This window comes from Lagopus muta, chromosome 4, assembly GCF_023343835.1.
Source record: "Lagopus muta isolate bLagMut1 chromosome 4, bLagMut1 primary, whole genome shotgun sequence".
Lineage (NCBI taxonomy): Eukaryota > Metazoa > Chordata > Aves > Galliformes > Phasianidae > Lagopus > Lagopus muta.
Window position 1 is genome coordinate 65014975 of NC_064436.1, and position 23042 is coordinate 65038016.

The following is a 23042-nucleotide window of genomic DNA, read 5'->3' on the forward strand; positions in this document are numbered from 1 at the left end:
AATGATAGCCTGTCTTTTTGTTCAACTCTGTTGGAGTCCACTTGATGATGGGTATTGCAAGATAATATTAATACTATGCCATCAAAATTTGTCAATCCAAAGAGAGCAGGTATGACTCACTGGAAAATATCCCCATTAGAAAGAGTCTTTCCCAACTGCTTATCTGAGTGTGTGGAAAGATAAATGCTATGGTTCAGACTTTCCCTCCAGAGAGAGATTGTTCTTCAGGAAAAGTCAAAACAGACACATGCTCAAGTAGGCTCAACAGATTTTACAAGATATGACATAAACGACAAAGAATTTCTAGCAGTGGTTCTCTGTAGATGGATTTATAAAAGATCGAGGGCTTGAGGATTAAACTCTCTGTTGGCTGGGGTGAGACAACCTGATTATCCAGTCCAGCTGGAAAAGAGACGAGTAGCAAAGCCCATTGCAAGAAAATTAATCTAGTTAAGTGCTGCAATGCTGTCTTCAGCTGGCAATGTCTGGGTGACACTGAACATAAACACTCATGGGTTGTGACTTGCATTGACATCCTAAGAGAACCACAGGAGACATGAAGAAAATGTTACTGTGTGTTATACTCATCTCTGCAAAAAATGAACAAATTGAGCAAAAAGTAAATTGGAGGAATGGTTTCGTATAGCAGGGAACTATGCACCTATAGGCTGTTAGGAAGATGCATCCAATAAGTGTAATGAAGACTAATGTTATCTTTAACCTAATTAAGTATTTTTTTATGTGAAAATACTTTGGCAGAAATTTTCCTTGCTAAAATTGTGTTCTGTAGTCCATACTCTGCTGTTTTTTATTTTGCATTTTTTCTGAAAGTCACGCAGCCAAACAGATCTTTGCTGGCATATTGAAGACTTGTGGAGAGAAGCAAGGAGCACGAAGGATAAGATGGGAAAAATTATCTAGTAAAAATAAATGGAGAAAAATTCTGTGTAATGGCATTTTAAAAAGATGCAGATGAAACTTGGCTTCAGATGACATACTTTATTTTTTTTAAGCAAAACTACCCTGAAAAATAAGATGATAATAATCTGTACTATTTTTTATTTGTCACCTGACAGAATGTCTGAAGTATAATTAGTTTATGGATACAGAACTAAAAGATGCTAAGGAGCAATGCACTTTCTTAAAAGTAATGTTGAACGTCATTTCTTGAATATTTTTGCATACTTCTTTCTGTCACGACATGGGGCAAAACTGACATAGGGCAATATCAGAAATGATAATGAAAATTCTTGCGTAATTTTTGTTCTGTGAGTAGTTCTGCTGGCTTCTGAGTGGCTGTCTGCAATGGTTGAAGGCAGAAAATCTGTTATCCTGCACCAACCCTTGCAGCCTTCTAAAACCATATGAAATTTGCAGGATCTGTCAAACAGGAGCTCTATGTGTAGTCCCTGAAGTTCTTCATTGCACTTTCTAGAGTGGAAAATGATAGGAGCTGTAATTCTGAGGATTGTCCATGGAGGCTGCTTAAGAGTAGTACCATCATGGTAATGCGTTTTGGATACATGAAGGAAGTGGTACTGCATGTTAAATTTATCACCACAGACACTGAACTACTATTTTCTCTGGCTTATTTCCATGATGACAGTAATAAAGGTAATGTGCATGGTCCTGCAAACCCTGCCTTAGTCTGTCCCTCTCTGTTCCAGGGGACAGGGCATTCCTTCATTCCTCTTGACATATTTGTATTTGCCATTGCCCCATAGGAGATGAGGAACTGCAGATGGATGGAAGGGCTGACCTGCTTTTGGGTAAGCTTATAAATTTTAAAATGATCAGAGCTGCTATTGTTTTGGGCAGCTTGGATAACTCTAAGTACCATCATACCATCAAGCCCCGTGTTTTCATTTGCAACTGCTGGAACTAGACTGTCCTAATGATGTAGAAAAGGGAAAAGGCCCCAGGCTAACTTTTGGTATAGCAACAGGGAATTGTAATGCACAGGATTTCCTGAATGTGCTTATCTGTGGAGAATGATGTGAAACAGCTATAATGAGTAATTTATCTTCTGAAAATGATTTACAGGCCTTAATTAGAATGGTTTGCTCTTACCTATTGCTCTTCACCAATATACCCCAAAGTGCCCAATGAAAAAACATTGGTAGTATTATCCCCATCTTGTACTGTATGATGTATGTACTACATACTGTAGGTATCAGGATCTGGGTCTTATATGGGCTGGAGTTCGTAATTTCTTTAGCTGGAGCACGGGACTGTATTGCTTCAGATAACTGAGTCCAGCATTATTTAACAAAGGCCAAAGGCACCTCACAAGCTGCTTTAAGTTTATGATCAAAATTTCCTGGTTTTCAACCCTTTGCTCATTCCATTCAACCATATTGGCTCTCTGAAGTGCTAGCGGTGCGGAAGGAAGAAGATGCTTTATGATCCTTGATGACTATAAAGTAGCAAATAAAGCTCTAGGGTGCTTTCAAGCTCACAGTGATCTCGTGGGGTGGAAAATTAATCATGCTGCAGCTACTGGAGAATATATTTTTTTTACATTAGCTGCCTGGGTCTTTTTCCAAACCAGAAGATGATAAAGCGCTTCCCACTACTGGATGAAGACAAAAGAAATTGTCATCAACACAAGCAGTAAAATAAGCTGAATAAGCTTGTTTGGACTCCTGGTTACTAATCTAATCCTTTTACAATCATATTTTTGGCACTAGAAATAAGAACTGTTTGCAAAACAAACTTTTATTTTTTTTTTTTTGTAACGTCCCAGTCATACTGTTGCAAATGTTGGATCTCATATCTTTGATCTGGTCTTTCAAACTTCAGTAACAGCCAATCTCTACTTACTACAGTAAGTATATTTTGTGTAAATCTATATAGTCAGTTAAACTTTTGGAAAGCACTTATAAATTTTTCCCTGCAGTCAATGTGCATTAGATACTGCTGAAATAAAGCACAGGCAGTGGTTTGAGGTTTCTTGAGACTCCCAATATTCCTGATGAAAAAAATCTTAGCTTTATTTTTTCCACTGCTATTTTGCAGACCAATTTTCTTACACCAGAGATCTTTCCTGAGACCTCTATTATACTGCAAGTATGGGGGTCCCTCTGGGGTACCAAACTGTCTATGTGCAAGATAATTCACAAATGCTCAAGATTTTATTTTCCTGCTGAAAGCTTGTTCTTATCTAGACAAGGTCATTTGGGATTTCCGGCATGGTTACAGACTCCTTGTAAGCTGATCATTCCCCTTTTCACAAGCTGCAGCAGCCTATGAGCACTGGGATTTCATATGCTCTGAGCAAGGTCAAGCTTAGCATTTTCCACCCCAGTGTCATTACATCACTGCAGCACAGATGAAAAATGGAAATCATGCTTTTACTATAGCAAAGCCAGCTCTCCAGTTTTGCACTGCTGCCACCCTTTCGTCATCATACTGCGCCTCAACCATCTTCTCATAACGTAGGTCAAAACCGAAGACTTTGGTTTTGGCAGTTAACTTCTTGACTTGCACTTGTCTTTAATATCACTGAAGGGTTGTCCTTTAGAAAAAGTGGAGCCCTGTTGCAAAACCATTTATATTTATCTGTTCCTTGAATTTCAGCAGTAGAAAGATGTTTCTATATTCATTAAAATGCTAGGAGTGATGCTGTATAGGAACCGATTTTCTCTTTCTCTTTTTTCTGTAATTTCAGTTTGTCAATCTCAAGAAGGTGCTGTGCATCAGCTGTGGCACCAGACCGCTTCCACCACAGGCTTCTACTAAGGGGAAAACTAGAACTTCAGAAGAACAACTTAAGGATGAGAGAAAACATGTTTTCACAAAATGGAGCACAGCAAAAAAAGCAAGGCTTGGAAAAACCTGTTGGTCATCATTAGGTTTTCAGCTCATCTAGTGCAAAGCTCTAGTATTTGGTAGACTGTGCTGTGAAACTGTGTGCTCAGGTAAGGAATGATTGTGAGAGTCTGCGCTATCCAAGTTACAGCAGTTCCTATGAAACACTTTGCCTTGCAGCCAAATGTTTCCTGACACAACTGACCACAATCCTTGTTAGACTACTATCCAACCACAAATTTAATTAAGGCTCAGTAAAAACCTCAGTAAGATGTAACAGTGGAATCATAAAAAAGTGGGTTTTTTTTAATAATAAATGTAAGGTTTAGTAATATATCTATGCAGAACAAGAACTTAGGATGAACACAGGGAAGTGGAATCACTATTCCTGGAGCTGTTCAAGAAACATGGGAATGTGACATTGACAGACATGATTAGTGGGCATGGTGGGGATTGGTTGACGGTTGGACCTGATGATCTTAGATATCTTTACAACCTTAATGATTCTACGATTCTATGACTTTCTTACAGACTTCTTTGTGAAAACTAGTAAAATGCTACATCTCTCTTAAATGCTACTTCAGGGATTATTTTCACTATATATTCAATCATAGAATCACCAAGGTTGGAAAAGACCTCCAAGATCATCTAATCTGACTGTCCATCTATCACCATTTCCCCTCACAACCATGTTCCCTATTACACAATCTGAATATTTATTGAACACCTCCAGGGCAGTCTGTCCAGTCAGGCTGTCCCTGAGCAGTCTGTCACAGCACCTGATCACTCTTTTGGAGTCCAACCTGAACCTGTCCTGGCACTATTGAGGCCATTCCTCTCATCCTATTGCTGTTACCTGTGAGCAGAGACCGAGTCCCACCTCACCACAAAGTCCTTTCAGGGAGTTGTAGGAAGCAGTAAGGTTTTCTCACGGCTCCAGTTCTTGAAGACTGAACAATTCCCGCCCCCTCAGCTGCTCTCTGTAAGATTTGTGCTCCAGACCCCTCCCAGCTTCATGGCTTTTCTCCAGACATGCTCCAGGGCATTGATGTCTTGTAGTTCAGTGGATTGAAAGAAAGAACAGAAGCCTTATTTGCTCCAGTACATGCTTACTTGGACATCATCTTTCACTGAAGTATCTAACTCACTAAGTATTCAAAACCAAATGGAGCAACTCTGGACTTCATCTACTTGAGAAAATGTGGTTGCTTACTTAGCAGATGTGTTGCAGCTTGGATTTGTGTTGGGGTGGGTGTCCAGCTGTGCACAGCCTTGAACAGTTTCCAGTTCTCCTTAGGAAGTTGTGCCCCACTTACTAGTGTTTCCACAGAAAAACAGATGTAATTGGGCAGCCATTAATGGGGAGGAAAGGAGCCCTAAGTAGTGCAAAACTTAGGGAGGACTTTGCCAAAACAGTACTCCGTCTGTTTGATGCAATGCAGGGTGCTGTGTGGAGGATGAAACCCTCAAGTGTCACCTGTGGTGTCTTCTGTTGCTAACTGTCTTCATGACTATTTATAAAACAAAAACAAAGAGAACCAACAAAAACAGGTCTCTATGTTTCTTTAATTTTCTAATCTGTGGTAGAAAATCTTATACATGTATAAAAAATATTCTTCACTAAGCATGGGTAAATTTATGGACTCTTGTGCAATACTCAGTCCCATTTTGGATGCAAATCAATGTTTTTTCTGCTGTCATTAAGTGAACTTTCTGAAGCATGAGGAGTACAAACGATCTCTAGGACTGAAGAGGTTCTTAGCAACATGAGGTTGGGTGGTTAAATATTACATAATTCTGTGGAAAATATTTTTTTTTCTTGAAAAGTCTTATATAAACTCTTATCATTTTGACCTCTACAGTCAACAGTTATAGCTGCTTTCCCTCCAGATATTTACTGCAAAATGCAGAGATACTGTGATCTGAAGCACAGGGCACAAGTGTGAACTGCTGTTGTTCTGGTCCCACCCCTGTGGTATTTGTCTGATTTAGGGAGATTTAAATTGGATAAATGGAAAAGTTTCTTACAGTCAGAGTGGTAAGGCACTGGCACAGGCTGCCTGGAGTGGAGGTGGATGACCCATCCCTGGAGATATTCTAGGTCAGGCTGGATGGGGCCTCTGAGCACCTGATGGAGCTGCAAGTGTCCCTGTTTAATGCAGGGGAGTTGGACTAGGTGGCCTTAAGAGTTGCTTTCTACTCAAACGATTCTATGATTCTCTTCCATTTACAAGCTACAGATGTTAAATAATGCTGAAGATAGGGCTGTGGTTAAATGTAGTTTGTCACTGAGGGCTCTGGAAAACTAAGAGGAAGGATGTGAGACACTGCAAGACGTCTTTTTAATTTTTGCTGTCTCCTGGTGAAGTAAAGTATAATGCCAGTAAATAGCAAGATTCTGCAGTAATTTGTCCTTCAGTGACACAGAACTCCTTTAAAGTTGCTCAACGTGCCATTTTATTTCTCATGCTCTTGTGATACTATATTGAATTGTTTCCTCCCCACTTACAATTAATGCAAGATGAATCTTTCTTCAACGGACATTTTAGGAATTGGGCACCCATTTCTCAGACATTTTCCATGCCAGCTGGCACCAAATTTACTTAGGCAGTTCTTGAAATCTCACCCATAGAATTTAATTGCTAACTGAAGAGTCCTCGCTGGAAAATATGATTAATTCAAATGTTACCAGCAATAAAAATTACTTTGTTATGCCTGTGATGTGCACTGTTGATTCATAACAATAATGGCACGTTGCACCTAGGTAGCACTTTTCGTCTGAACTGGAGGATCAGAGTCAGTATTTCCATTTTGTGAGTGTTTCATATAAATCTCTGCATTTGTCATTGACAAATGAAAGAGTTTCAGAAATGTTTTCCCTATCATTTGTCTTTTGGAACATAAACCAAACAAGAAAAGTTCATATTGTATCACAAGGAGTAGGAAAAAAACGAGTTTGCTGGCTGGGAGAACTTAGTAATGGCAGAGTGATGAAATAGCTGGGGGACACACTGGGCCCCACACTAAGTGCAATGGAAGGCATGCAGTCACTATGTGAACAGCAACACCCTCAGTTGTTCCTGGGGCACTGTATAGCACAGTCTGCCCCTCGCTTTGTCAATGCTATGGTAAATAGATACTATGGTTTTACACATGTACCCTCAGTGCATTCGCTCAAAATCAGCATGTAGCAGTGAATCACTGTGACATGATGTTCCTTTTTCAAGCACAGCGAGAGAGATATTTTCCAGATAGAGTTCAGCTTATTTTCTTTTATGTGTGATGGGAACCACACTTGGTATTTACAGACTTTTAAAAATTTCCTTGCAACCACAGCTATTCAGGTTTTCATTACATGTGAATTGAATGTGTCTCACAAACTCCTTTGTCAGCAAGACAGCAGGTAAAAGGCAAATAAGTGCAGGAGCAGCTTGCTGAGAGATGGTGTGAAGAACTTCCTATGCTCAATTTTCTCCTCTCTGAATAGGAAAAATATAGTTACAGAAGGTCACAAGTAGGATTTTTGTTCCAGGTTATTCTATATGTTAAATTTAACACAACAATCTGAAAACCTCTGCTTCAGGCATTACATAATCGGTTTCAACACATAATTTAATGTGCAGTGCAAACAGTACTGGTTGTGCTGGGAGGTATGCAGATGCACAGTCCAAAGAGACATAACATACAATCTGGGAGGGAGGCAGAGTAATTCACTTCATCACTGGGACTGTATAGAAAAGTGATTACAAACTCATGCCTTAAAGTGAAAAAAATTTCCCAACAGTTCTGGCAGATGTGGTTTGCTTCTCTTCTGCTCCAGGCTTCTAATGTAAAAAAGAAAAAGTTATGTCACAGAAGTAAAAGCTACAAGAAAACCACAAAATACAATAAAAAAATACATATAATTAATAACATATCAGTGAATGGCTGCTCTGTGGTTTCTGTAACGTGGACTCCATAGAAAAATGCAGTGTGTGGGTCCTTAGATGTAGCTTGAACTCTGGAGCCCATTTTCCTGACTCCAGCATTGTGTCCTCGGGGCAAAAGAGATTCTTCCCAAGGATGGTTTAAAAATATTAAACAGAGTTTTTCCATGAGATGATGTGCAAAAATATTCTTCAATAAAATGTGCGAAGAGCTCACGATGGCATGCTCTTACTGAAAAAAAAAAACAGCAATAACAGCCAAACACGGCTACGGAGAGAGCTGTGAAATGAAACTCTTCAAAGGCCCAGAAAAATAAAATCATTCAATGATTAATGGGTTATGTGAGCCTTAGCATCTCGCCGTGAACTTGTACTACATGTGAGATTTCAAAAGACTACTGCCATTCTTACACTGACTGTATAGTTTTAAATCTCTTTTCTTATCTTCTTCAGGTTGGATATTAGGAAAAAATTATTCTCCAAAAGAGTGGTAATGCATTGGATTAGGCTGCCCAGGGACGTGGTGGAGTCACCATCCCTGGAGCTGCTGAAGAACTGTGGAGATGTGGCAAGGAGTGAGCAGGTAAGAGTAACAATATCTTCAATCGCCACTTATCTGAATTTTATTTTCTGGGTGCACAATATAGGCTCTTTCAAAGCAGGCTCTGATGTAGCTGTAGCAATACATAAACATGCATGAAATGTATGAAGGAACACAAAAATAGGTAGGTGGTATGGATGTTGGAAGGCTTTGGTCATCGTCTTTGATGCTGCCCTTACACTTACTGTCCTACTGCCAAAAAGGCAGGTGCAGCCAAATATCTTTATTTGCTTAAATACACTGGAAAGGAAGGAACCCTCTCTGATTTTGGTTTTCTCTTGAGGTACTTTGATAATCAGCCCATGATTGGAAGACTGGGAGGGCAATGAAAATTGCCTGTTTTTTAACTGGAGGTGGAGAATAGTTTATTTTGAATAAGTTTCACTGTAATGAAGAAAGGTTCTGTGGGATGTGATGAGATGTCAAGCTACTGTTGAAGCGTCTGGATACAAGTCAGTGTGATGGGACCAGCAAACACATTTGTGCTGTCATTCTGGGAGATCATGTATTTAATGCTCTGCAAATATTGCCTTACCCTGTTTGACAGTAGACCCTGAAAAGATCCCAAGATCTTATTAACAAGCAAACAAACAAAGATAATTTAGCTTAAATTGAAAATAAAATATACAAAACAAAAACTAATATTCTTTTTTATTTGTCCTAGTATTCCTGGACACAAAAAGGGAGAATAATTGACATTCAGGCTGTATGTTACAAATCCACTTTTCTGATTTTAGTGGTGCCTGTGACAAGAAAGGAAATGCAGGAAAGGGAGCTGGCTCCAGAAAGGAGGTACAATTGCGTAGATACTTTCTACCTGGAAAGCACATTATTATATGGGTGGATACAGCTAAAACTTTTGGAATAAAATATGCAAACAACCTAGTTTTATTCCAAGCTTGCCCTTCTTTTGGAATATTTATATACTTCCTCTGATTTTTCTAGTGCTGTGATTCCCCAGTTGGTTGGTTGGTGTTTTTGTTTGGGTTTTTTTTTGGTGTGTCTATTTGTCTCCCTTCCACCCACGATTCATTGTTCTCCTCCATTAGTTAGAATTAGTTAGAATTAGTTAGACTTAGAATTAGTTCTGCATATCTCTCTTCTGAATATAGTGCTTTGTAAGACTGATTGAGAAGACCTCTCTTTCTTAGAACATTCTCTAATATTCTTAGTGTATGCTTCAAAATGCTGTGTGAATTGGAAGCTGTCTTTGCATTCCTTTGCCTCTACCACTAGAGCATGTGCTTCATGAATGTTGGCTGAGAACTATGGTTGTGGTTGCTCAGGCATATGTCACTCTGTTTTCTCTTTGTCTCAGTTAATTTTGCATCTTCCGGTACCTTTCTCTGCTCATCTAAAAGAGTCCTTTCCGGTTCAAAACAAGTGGTGTTGTGCAATTTGTTGAGAGTTGATTTTTGGCTGTTTGGAGGGGATGGGAATGGTTTCACAACATGGACTAGAACCAAACATGCATAACTTTTACCTTTCTGACCCACTTGCTCACATGCTTCCTGTTTCCTTTATTGCAAAAGTTAATTAGAAAAAAATAGGACAGGCTCTCTTAAAAATAAAACAAATGTTTCCAGTCCTGTTGTTTGTTGTATGTGAGAGGGGTATTTCATGCAGAGCTAGAGAATTGGAATGTCTTGTAAGAAGCCTGGTGTTTTGGGAAGAAAAAAATGGAGGAGAAAATGTGTATCTGCTTTGTACAGCAAACAGTTCACAAAGCGCTTTATTTGTGGATGCAGAAGCAAAGAAAACTTCATCTAGATCACGGTTATGGGTCTTCAGCGTGCTCCACACCAGCACACACTTCTGGTTTTCTGCAGTGTCCTTGAACTCTGTCAGTTCTGTCCTTCCTGCAACAAATTTTACCGAGCGCAGGAAGTCATCGGTGGTACTTGACATGGCTTTTATGGCTAAGCACACGCTTTTCTAGGGAGAGGAGAAGAGTGTTTTGAAGGCTTGAACTCTGTGACATTTTGCTCAACTTGTGCAATCTTTTGCTCAATATTTGATAATCTGCTGTTTTCATCAGCTGTCAGTTACAAGAATTTGCTATGGGATTTTCACAAATAAACAGCAGTAAGTGGGAGACATGAAAAAGGACTGTGTACAGCCCTTGAGTTTAAATTCCTTTAAATTTCCTTAAGATTTCCACCAGTAGACTTCTGTGTGCAGAGAAAGCCACAAGCAATACAATCAATCATTTGGTGAATGTGGTTTTCTGAAACAGCTGTGTATCTGGATAAGCTGCTTGATAAGTTACCAAAGACAGCTTATGGGTGGTGCTTGTGCTCTCTGCAATTGTGCGAAGTGCTGTTCAAACTGCCCTTGACTCCCAGCCAACAGATGGGAAAGTCATTAGCAATCAGATTTGAACAACAGTTGCTTTCTGTGTTTACAAAGTTCTGTACATGATCTGTATGTTGACAAGTTATAAACTGGGTGGAAAATGTCTGACATCTCCTCTCTGCAATTTCTGTAAAAAAAAAATGCAGCGATCAACACACAGCTGAGGGCTCCAGCAACCAGCAGAAAAAGGACTCGATGTGGTAAAAGGGCAGGACCATTAGGAACAACAGCAAGGCCAGTTTGCCACTAGACACAAAGTTCACCCCAAATCATGAGCATTTCTTGTGCTGTGGCTGAAGTCAATAACCTCAGTACAAGCAAGAGGAGTACTCCAGGTACATAAACCTGTCTTTAGGCAGGTCTAGTTTATGTGTCCATAGCACATAATCTAAGCTGTGCTCAGCCCTGGCAGAGCTGTTGGAGTAATAATTTCTCAAAAGTAAACTGCAGCAGAAAATCTCTAGAAAGCATTCTGCATAACCAGTACATAATTGACATCAAGTGTGGCATTATCCTCTTTTTGTTCTTATTAACTAGATTCCTCAAGACATAAACACATGATCAAGCTAATCCTAGTATTCAAGAGTTTATATTAGGGATGAAATTAGTTCATTATATTTAATTTATGGGTAAAGAATCTCCATTAGTTTGTAATTTTTCCCTGTGCTGTAATAACGCTCTGCTTTCCCAGCTACTGTCCAGGAGCAGTCTGGTTAGTGCAGAACCAACATTTTGTCAAGGCACCTGAGGGCTGGGTTGGTAGGAGTAAATCCATTCTGATAAGAATTATTTCACTAGTAGGCCTGACAGGTTATTTATTTATTTACTTATTGTAATCACAGTATTGCAAATATGTATTTTTTAATTGTTCTTTACTGAAAACCAAATCGGCAGGAGGGGAGATTTTTCAAAGGGTCAGATAGGCTCAGGTGGTCAACTCATAATTTTCAGCATGACTCAAATGGCTCTTCATTCCCTTACATTTCATTTTGCTACGTTGCAATAACCACAGATGTGACTGTCCCAGCCCTTTCCCCTGTCCTAGATCCCCTGAGGAGGACTATTTGTGAAATATACAGCAGAATGGATAGCTGACGGAGGTGAAGTTTGGGTACATGTGTTTCAGACATGTAATGCATGGAGATTTTAAAACTGAAGTGGTGATAATGATGCTACCTGGCTTTAAATTCCTGCTGAATTAAAGGATCAATTCAGCCATAAAGTGATCACAGACAGTATTGTAGAAAGTAGCAATGAGCTCGACGTTCCTTGTGATCGGTCAGTGGATGGACTAGATATTAATGGTCTTTTTCAACCTTGCTGATTTTATAATTCTATTCTATTATTCTATGAAATCAAAGGAGCTGGTAACAGAACAGTCAAACAACAACCAGTAACAGCTTTGGTATTATAAAAGGAAAGATGTATGTGTAAAATCATTTTCCACTTAAAAAAGTGAAATAAAACACTAGCAAATGATTGCTAGAAAATTTTATACTGATTCTTCTGCTGAGGTCAGTGTGTATTTACCTACTTGACAGATGTTGATGTTCTTGATTAGAAATAATCCATCTTTTCTCTCCCCATAAATATACATAGGCAAATATGCATGTACCTACCTACCTGCATGAAAGGGATTGAGAACATAGGCATTTAGTTATTGAATTGGCCTCCACGAAATGTGGAAATTTTCAAACACCTTCTGTATTTCAGAGCAGAAGCACATGGCCAACCTCATTTTCCATTCAATTGTGAGCCATCATTTACATCTGTGAAAAGTGAGTGAAAAATGCTACCAGCATGAATAAACCAATTTCTAATTTCTTCACATAAACATGACATTATAAAACATAAGGAAGCAGAAAAGCTGGTCCTTTGTGCTGGCAGGAGCAGGTTTCAATTCTGGTCCCTCATGAGCCAAGTCTTTCTTGCCATATTTCTCAGGTAATTAAGTCAGTTTATGGGAAACTGTGTTCGTTTTCCTGCCTGTCCCCTTTTCATAATGATTTTGCCCTGAAATTCTGAGGTGGAGAGGAATCAGCACTGCTATACCTCACTTACAAAACAGCAAACTGAGTCAAAGAAATGATGTGCCACTCAGATAGTGGAGATGAGAGTTAATTGAATTCAAAGTTGCTGTTGTCATGCCAGAGACAATCCTCTGACACAGACCCAAGCACTGTTTGCTAACCTACCATTAGCAGTCCAATGGCATCTGTACCTTCAGCACCTTTGTCTTAATGTGTCCTCTGTGTCCACAGCTGACACGTCAGTCCAGTTCTGTAAAAATGAACAGTTGGAGGGTTGGCTGAGGGAAAAAGTTTAAATCAAAGGTGTTTATTTATGTAATGAAAGAGCGTAATGTGGAAATACTTCCAAACTAAACCTCTCACTTCATGAATGTTTCTCACTAAAACTTTGGAGTTAACATTAATTTCTAATGCAATTTGAACTGTAGTCCTAACTCTGCATGTCTGAAATTATGAGAAGTTTCTGATTTACAGCCATCCCTAACTGTCAGGCATAAGACAGCATCTTACATTTATTCACTCATTTTATTTGAATTATTAACTTCTGTAAAATGCCGATCACGTTTTCTTATTCCACCTAGAATTCCTGATCTCTGTGTTGTTACGTGAAGGAGTTTGGTGTAAAAAATATAGGGAATTACCCGGATCTTAGCCCCATACAGTGCTGAATATTTCAGCCATTATCCAGCAAAGCACTTAAGCACATATTTACCTTTCAGCACCTCAGGAATCTCATTCCTATCAATGGGTTTCCTCAAGAATTTCAAGGGTCAGAACTCTCAGCGTCCTGCGAATGAGGAGATTTGGATGTGAGGAGTTAGAGCAGTGCCTGTGCAGTGTGAGGACCTGCTCCTCTCCTGATCTCTGAGATATCCTGATGTTTTGTGAGGAAGAGAGTGACAGCAAAGAAGTGTAAGCCTAAATAATCCACTCCTTTTGATTAGGGGTTGTGCAAGGGCTAACGAGGATTATTACTGCTCCTAGGAGACATAAAAAAGGCAACAAAGAGAAGCCTGTATTTGGATGGCATTGACTTGGAAATACAAAAGGAAAAACTGCAGCTCTGCTGAACAGGGTGGGGTAAAGAACTGAAAAGAATAAAAATACTCAACTTTTCTTGACATGAAATTCAACTATATTTTCCTCAGGAAAAACGAAATGCAATACTGGTAATTTATACAGACTGTTGAACAAATTGAAACCATATACAGAAAATTAAGTTACATTTTTATGGAAAAAACAGAATATGTTTAACAATCACTACCTAGAGCCAGCAGTCTTTCACTATATAACTTGCAGAGAGTTTTAATTAAGCTGAGGTCAGAATGTCTGTTTCCAGTTTTAATTGGTTAAATCAAGATTTTATTGGGTCTGAAAAAAAAATTGAAGCTTTTTTGTTCTTAGATTTATTTTTTAAGCTAATATGACTTAGAAATACAATAAAATATATCTCTAGATTCTTATTATATTTGTGAAAATATCATTAAATAAGGGGGAATAAAAGAAAAGATGAAACCACTTACTTGAGTAATACATGTGCTTGAATTTCAGTGTTTTGAAAGTTCTTTATTCTTAACCACTGGTTTTTAGCCTAATTTTATGTTGCATGGCAGCTCGGTTTCTATTACAAAGTGAAGGTTGAAGAGATGGGTGCAGGTTCTTCAACAATGTGTGGCCATGGTCATCTCCCATTGTAGGAACTGTGTTATATTCTGTAAGTTGTCTGATAATGGATATTTCTATTGCCTAATTTCAAATATTATCTCAATGATAGCCAGGGTGATGTAGATGAATGACATGGATTTTGCACTTTGTTTCTTCAAAGGAGTGATGTTTCTATAATTGTGCCTCTTTATTTAATAAGGAAAATGGGACTGAAACTGGAAGCTGACAATGTCCCATTCCTGTGATAGTCTTGTAGAGCAGGTTGAAGAATTACTCTCATTTTCTTCATTTTGCTCTTCCAATGCATCTTGTTCTGTTTAAAATTCTTTTGCAATAGAGTTTCTCAACCTGTGGAGAATGTAACTGATTCATAACTGTCTTGTACTGAAGATGCTCTTGTGAGAATTCATAGGATATGATTTGAAATGTCTTCGGATGGAGGAGAAAAACTGAGTATGTACCCTTTATATCCTGGTTGAAGAGATTAACCACATAGGGGCTATAAAGAGAGACAAACAGTGGAGTAGCAGTGGGCTTGTTTGCTCCTGTTAGACAAGAAGAGAAAATAATACCTCTGCTTTAAATTTGTTTATTTATTTATTTTAAGGAGAAATGACAGCAATAGCTATGCTCAGTAAATGATCCCTAAGATCACGATGAACCTTTCTGTAGGCAGGACTTTGGATGTGCTCTTACATAGTCCTTCTTGCTTCATTCTAGATGGTTCCCTCTCCAGAGAGCAGGCTGTTTTGAATCTCATTCTGAAATGGCTAATACTTCCCTGGCATAATTCTGAGAGTCTGGTCACCTAATACAGGGTTGTGAATGTGGCTTGGACAAAAAATTAGATTTATGATGCTTCATTATTGCAGCTCATAAATCATTTTGTGGCTGTAGCTCAAAAAGACTGTTTTTTTCCTTTATACCTGGTGATTCTCTGAGCTGGATGTTATTTAAGAGGATCAGCACAGGATGCCCTCTAAGAAACAATTGCAATCGAAGTGGCATTTGAGAGGAATGAAGATGCCTCATAGTATTTCATCTCCCATAATTAAGACACGCGTTTGCTCAGATTAGATCCAAGATATCTGGAATAACTAAATTCCTGCTCTCCGCAGATCTGAATTATCATCATAAGTTTGAGCCTTTGTACTGATGGCCCTATATTTTTTGTTAGCAATTATCTCCATTTAGATTAGGTAAAGATAGAGTATAACAATGACTGCATAATCAGAATACCAGTAGCTGAAAGCACACTGATTTGCAGTGATTGTTATAATCCTTTTCAGCGTTTGCCTGGAAAACTGTGAATGGAAAGTTCCATTATTTCTGCACTATTTATATTAAATGAAAAACTCATTTTTTTTTCCTTTTTTTATCTTTTCATCCCATTAGGCTCCTAAATACCCAAAAACATTTAATAGGACTAAAAGGTACATTAATATATTTAACTGTAGTTACTTGAGCTGATGTCCTTGAAGAATATGTGATTATTTTTACAATTATTTTTTTCTGATAATGTATTCCACCTCTTCTCCTACAGTGCCTGGCTATTTTTCCAGTCAATATCTAGTGCTCTGCACAGCATCCAGGAGAATTTGCAGGTGAGAATCCATATATCCTGAAATAAAACAGGATTTTTTTTTTTACCATATTAACTCTATTCCCACTTTACAAAAATAATGATCTTGCTCTTACTCAGTATAGATTGGCAACATAGCTATCATTATGTGTATGTGTACATCCTTGAAGGATTCATAATCATTTCCATTTGTTGATTGGATGGCATCCATTTGGTTAATCATCATTCAAGTGCAGGAAGACCATGTCGCATGTGAAAGCTGCATTTGAGATGGCAAAACTGCCAGAAACATCCAAGCATGTAACCTGACTATCCAGTTATACTAACAAATGATGATGGTTAGAGTTTGAGATGGTGGAAAAATGAAACGTAGTTCCACTGTTTAACTAGTAATACTTTCTAAAATGAACTACACTCCTATATTTCATTTTAATTTGTGTCCCAGTTCTTTCTCAGCTTTTGTGCTATTGAATGGTTGTGCTGTTGTGCCTCACCTGCATAGATAAACATTGGTACTACCATAAAGTGTATTTCATTTCTCCTCTGTCTGAAGCAAATCCTATCTGTAGGTTTATTTCACCATCTCTGTAACATGACCTAGTGTTCATCACATTTGAATTAAATGAAAATTGGTTTGACATTATCTGCCGATCATAGCTTGGCCCAAAAAAAAAACAAGCCAAGCCAAACCAAACCAAAACAAGAAAACCTTGTGGAAAAAACAGCAAACTGTTCACCCCATCAAGAAAATGGCAATGTTGATGGCTTTAAATATCATACACAGTCACTATTATGACTCTCATTGTCCACTCACTTAAAAGGAAGGCAATAGATAAACGTTTATTAAAACAGATATATTTATAGTCTTCCTGTTTGCATAAACAGTTTGAAGATTTGACCTCAGTATGGCCTAGAGGCTTTAATCCAGGAAATGAAATGTCTGTATGCATATATTTTTAGACTTCATCATTTTAAGCTGAACTGCAGGATGGTTTTACTCACTCATAATCTTTGAGTGCTTGAGGTTAGCAACACAGCCAGGGTTAGAAATATGATCGGGGATCAATGAGACATCAAAATAAAGAGAATATGGACGCAATAAGATTATATGAAGCAACATCTAAGAAGATGTTCATATTCATACTGATAGGAGAAGAGGTAATGGCTTTAAGTTGCACCAGAGGAGGCTCAGGTTGGATATTAGGAAGAAAGTCTTATCAAAAAGAGTGCCCATGCATTGGAACAGGCTGGCCAGGGAGGCAGTGGGGACAACATCCCTGGGGTTGTTCAAGAAATGTGCAAATGTGGGAATGAGAGACATGGTTAGTGGGCATGGTGAGGGTGAGTTGATGGTTGGAGTAGGTGATTTTGGAGGTCTTTTCCAGACTTGATGATTCTATGACTCTATGGTGTCTAGACTCTATAAACCAAGGTCAGAGAAGGCAACAGCAACAACTGTGAGGAAGTCTGCAGGCAATTAAGACAGCTGTTTTTTTAAAAAAAAATGGAATCAGAAAGTATGATTGGCAATTTTTGCTATGTCATGGGGTGCCTGCTTGTGACTGAGAGTGATCTTTTTAGACAGTGTTGCTGGTTAGATAATCTGAATTTAGTACTATTTTGGTCTTGTGAGTGAACACATGCATTTGAAATTGCAACATCATGGACATCCTGTTGCCATTAAGTGATATGCAGCATAATCAGCAGATTTGTATTCTGCAGAGATCTTTGTCTCAAGTACCTTCAAGTAAGATGTAAGAGGCAAAAATCACAAGCCTCCTTCTACAGGAGATATACACTGCTGTAGGAGATATAACCAAATAAATGAGCAATGAAAATAAGAAAAAGATCAATCAGATCTTCTCAGACATCATGTGAAGACAAAAGCCTGAACCCTCAAATGCAGTCAAGGAGGAACTCCCTGTGTTTATCAGGGTGAGAAATGGAGACTCCCATGATAGTGAAGGCTGGATGATGAGACTTCAGAAGAGTTCCTGCTCCACTTGCAGAACTGTAGCTACAGAATATGTTACTGCCCTTGTTTTAGGTGATGGATTGGGATCTCTGTCCAAGAAAACACCTGAATTTGCTAAGCCTGATTCTTCTCAGCACTGGTGAGACACTTCTGAAGTGCAGGGCCAGGTTTTCCAGTACCCCAGAGACATCTTAGAGTCCAGCAAATGTTAAGAAAGATTAGTAGGGACTGAAGTATCTGACACATGAGGAGAGGTTGAGAAAGCTGGTTTTGTTTGCCCTCAGGAAGAGCAAGCTTGAGAGGGTCTTATCAATGTGTATACATATCTGATGGGAGGATGTAAAGAAGACAGAACCACACTCCTCTGTGCTGCCGACTAGAAAAAAAAAAGACAATGGGACAAATGGAAATACATAAGAAAGAAATTCCTTTTTTTTCTAGTGAGAGTGGTTAAACAAGGGAAAATATTGCTCAGAAAGGCTGTAAAGTCTCCATTATTGGGACCAGACTGGTCATAGCCCAAAGCAACTTACTGTAGCTGACTGTGCTTTGGGATGGACAGTTAGAGTAGATAACCTCCAGAAGCCCCTTCCAACCTCAGCTATTCTACGAGTTCCAGATCTTGAAAATGACATCAGTGATAGCAGGATTTTGTTACTTTTTCTTTATGTTTGAGGTTGGATAATTTGGTATAGCACACAGGTCGTGGAAGTTCTTTATTATCTACATATGCAGATAAGAATTTTCTAGGGGAGATTCTTGATATTTTCTCTTGAAGAATGTGATAAAAGCAATTCCTCAGTGTCTGCTGGCCACTGTGTTGAAAGAAACTGTCAGGAAAATCGGGTATTGACAGATGGGAAATAGAAGGAGGAATGCTTCTGAGCCTCATGGATTAATGAGGAGTAATGATTCTGTTTTGTTTTTAATGTTCTCTCTGAATCAGAATTTGGGCCAGATATGTGGGATGAGGACAGAAGAGCAGCTTCAGAATGACCCATGTTACTGTGTCATGGAGAAGCCCTGGCTACCATTGCAAAGTATCTGCTTTCTTCCAGTACTATGAATTCTGTAGGATTTCAAAGATTTCAAAATCCTCAGTTTGGGTGGGATATTTTTCCGAGAAAGAAATTTTAACAGGACAATGTGATTAGAGGAATATTTAATTATTCTGGTTCCCAGCACTATGGCACCAGCTATGTCCTACCACAAGTTTATTTTTATTTTGTACACAATAGGCTACAGTTTAGTTCAAATACTTTATACCAACATTTGTCTTGGATCAACTGATGTATCTGAAGAACAGGGCAGCTTTATGAGGCAAACATGTTTTGTCAGTTTCCTGCTGCCTATACTGCTCTTCTTCTTTGCAGAGTATTTTATCATGAAATATGAAATTATGGTGCTTACTGATATTGACAAATATTGTAAGAAAGAATCTGGATGGACAAGTCACAGGGACATGGCAGCTGTAAGGAAGAAACTGCAACCATGTTAGGGGTCTAATTTATTGTTGATGATGTAGAGGTGGGAGAAAAATGCTCCAAATAAGTATTCCTATACTGTCTATAAGGCATGTTTCAAAATGCTTATACTAGAAACAAATCTATCCTTGATGAGCTCCAGATGATTCCACTGATGTTAATACAAAGAAAAAAACTAGCATCTTCCCTCCTCTGTCCCCTTCCCCTGCCAGAGGTAATCCAGAGATTCTTTCACTGTTAAAGCCATTATGACATATTTTGGAACTAGCAAAACTGAAAATGATTCATCTAGTCTTTCCTATGATGTTTAAAAATGTATTTTGCAGTAGCTCTAAGTACAAGGCGGTTAGAAAACTTTCAGCAATTTATATAAATAAATATTGTAGGAACAGCCTTTGAAGTGGGAGATCATGACTGAACACATCTGCTTAACAGAATTAACAGCACAAGGGTTTCAGACCTTTCTCTTCCGCTGTACCAAACAAAACTAAAAAGAAAGACAAGCTTTGCTTTAATGTTTTACTCATAAACTTTTCATAGTTTTGTATTTTTTCACTTGCATAGCAAAAGGAGTGTGTAGATAAACAAATGTATCATTTCTTTTAATAGCAAAAATATTCTGATTTTTACTTACTGATGTAGCATAAATATAATCCTTGATGGTAAGGCTTCAATTTATGTTTGGCTTTAAAAAGCCCCTACGAGATAGTGTTAAAGAAAAGATATTTGATTCTTTAATATCAGTCATGAAAAAAGCTTTCAAAGGTACTGCATTTTAAACAGCTCAGTATTAATATCCAAGAATCTGATTTTGCTTTGCAAAGACTTGTCTCTTGATCAAAAGAAGAGAGCACACGAATTAAGCAGCCCTTTCCATCTTGTAATACTAGGATTCTGTGATTCATTCTATTCTTAGTGGAGTTTGAAACATTTTTCCGTTATTATCCAGTCAGTAATGTTGAATAAACTTTCTTAAGCCTAATGGTCTCTCTCTATTTTTTGAGCAGATGAAAGGATAGAAAAGACAAAACCCAGAGCTCAGTAGAGTCTTTTTCTATTGGAGAAATGGGAGATCTATTTTATGGCAACTTTTCTCTTTTTCTACATAAATGTGTTTTTTCTTTGGACACTGTATAAATGCTAGACTATTATAGGATCTGCTATGTTCCTGCCTGCTAAGAAGCCTGTGATTAACTTTGCTCAGAGGAAGATATCTATTCCCAAATGGAAATGACCATCATGAAGCCTACAAGTTTTTGTGCAAGAAAATGGGTGAACTTCCTTTGTGTTGAAAGCAGAACAGTACATGAGTGATGTAGTAACCTGGCTTTAGGGAGTTCCACACTTAAAGAAATGAAAAGCCTAATACGTGTAAGATCAGGAATGAGTCAGTTTTACCAACAAGCAAAAAAAATTAAATATTTTAAATATGTTTATTATAAAAAATAGAACAGAGTTAAAAATGAAATTGCAAACACGTTCTAAGTAACCTTATTGCACAAAGGACAATGGCATCTCAGCTAGTTTGTGAAATTGGCTGCCTTCTGCAATTTATGTTGTATTTAACATGTGTTGGAGACTGCTAGAGCTACATTTTCCTTACTGGAATCACTGATGGTGACTGCTGTAGGCAATTCTGCAGACCAAAGTGGAATGATTGAAAATTGGAACAATTGAAGCAATTGCTCATTTTAAAATTCTTGTGCCGGAGTGCTGAAGATCACATCCTGGCTCCTGGTTCGAGCCTCTAACTGGAACCAGGTAAACATCAATTGGACATCTCTCAGGGGAAATGTCTCCTTTGACAACGTTCCTGCCTACTGAAAATGCATTCAATATGTTCATCCACTAACATTCTACATTTGGATTGAATGGAGGGATAAAAGGGGATGGTAAGCATTCAGAGTATCAGATTGGTTGTTAACCTCTTCAGAAAGTAATGGAGAAGAAGGTTTTGATGTAGAAGGTTATGGTAAACAGTGATTTTAAAGGATTTCAGTGTATCTACTTACAGTAGGAAGAGAAAAAAATTCTCTTGGACAAATATATTAGAAACATGTAGAAAATATTCAAGAGACTGAGCAAAAGTGGACCTGATGGTACTTGATGCAGCTTACCATATAATTGGCAGGTTGGTTGCAATTCATTTCAATGAATTTAGATTTTTTTAGCTGGGAACCTGTATCAGGCTTACTTTAAGCTGTACAAAGTTAACAAGTTAATGTTATTGGCTAGGAAACAGTAATCGAAGCACTGCAAAAGTGCTCAATTTAGGAAAAACATCAGCAAAGTAGGAAAAAGTGGTAAACAGAAACAAATTAGACTGAAAATAAATCTAAGAGAAATCCTAGAAAGTCTCAGATCTCAGTGAATGATAACCTTCTAGGTAAAATTGTGCTTCTACAAGTGTGAAAGCAAGGGGCAAGCTGGAGTGCAACCTGCACAGAGACAGTGAAGAAGTAAGACATGAAAATGATGGAAAACGTGAGAAGGGCACAATTTTTGGAAAAGTATCTAAAGAGCTTGGAATTGGAATTTTGTGGTCTATTGGAATTGGACCTGTGATCATGACTGTTTAATAACACACTCCTAGTGAGATTATGGAGGATGCTGTCTTTGCACCCGTATACAAGATGCCAAAAATGAATGTGTCAACTCTGAATATATCAAAAATACTTCTCTAGGATAGGATTGTACGTAAGAGATTACTTTCAGAATTGCGCAATAGTGAATACTGAAGGCCGGGTAAAAGACCAAATTGTGAATTAATATCAAACTTATGATTAATAGAAGCATAATGACATGGATAATAAATTCAGTGTACAAGTGTTTAAACCAAGAAAATCAAAAAGGGAAACAAGGCATAATTTTAATGTTGCACTTTTTATGGGAAACAATGTGGAGAAAGGAATAAAGAAAAATGGCCAATCTTTAGTAAAGCACAATACATGGGAAAATAACATTTTTATCCTTTACAACCATGTTATCTCAAGAAGAAAAAGCTAAGTAACAATCTCTATGAAAATCTCTAGCAAAGGAAGAGTAATCACAGTGTATCTTTAGAAGACTAAGAGTCTTTCAGAATAAACTTTTCCAGAATTCTATTTATTTCATTTCTGTGTTTGCAACCATGCTGTTAGAGCAATGATTGTATTCAGTTGCCATTGGTTTATGGAGCCAGATGCAATGAAATGCCAAGAACACCCATAAAAAGCAACATGAGAGTGGAGAAATGAGGCCAAGTGTTGTTCATCTATAATAAACTCATTTAGGAGCCAGTGGACAAATACTGACTCTTAGTAAGAAGCCCATGAACCAACAGACAGGGAAACCAAGGAAATGAAACACCTGGAGTGAAGCTGAAGGTAGACATAGATTCTAATATAGTCTGTAAAACAACAAGAACACAGAATGTTTCCATAATTAAAAAAGATGGAATCATATGCCTACAAAAGAGGGCTTAATGTTGATCCTTGAAATTTTCAATGCAGTCTTGAACTCACAAGAAATCTTACATGTAGTTTGAGAGTTTTCAATGCCATAAAGTTTTAATAGAGATTCACTGGTCTCTGCCTATGACTGAAGACATATTCTTCCATGAAGCTAGCATGAAA

The 23042-nt window shown here is 38.1% G+C and overlaps 1 protein-coding gene across 2 annotated transcripts in view; it reads left to right on the forward strand.

Annotated features, from left to right (window-relative positions):
• Positions 1–3721: 3721 nt before the first annotated feature.
• LOC125692128 (spondin-2-like) overlaps positions 3722–23042 on the forward strand; it is a 57022-nt gene continuing 37701 nt past the window's right edge. Inside the window, exons 1-2 of one of the 2 annotated variants that reach the window (XM_048942249.1) lie at positions 3722–3920; positions 8190–8319. In XM_048942249.1, coding sequence (XP_048798206.1) covers positions 8300–8319 — 20 coding nt within the window. In that variant the 5' untranslated portion in view covers positions 3722–3920; positions 8190–8299. Of the gene's footprint in view, positions 3921–8189; positions 8320–14797; positions 14841–15930; positions 15992–23042 lie in introns of those variants that run through there. The other variant, XM_048942248.1, reaches the window with a different exon arrangement.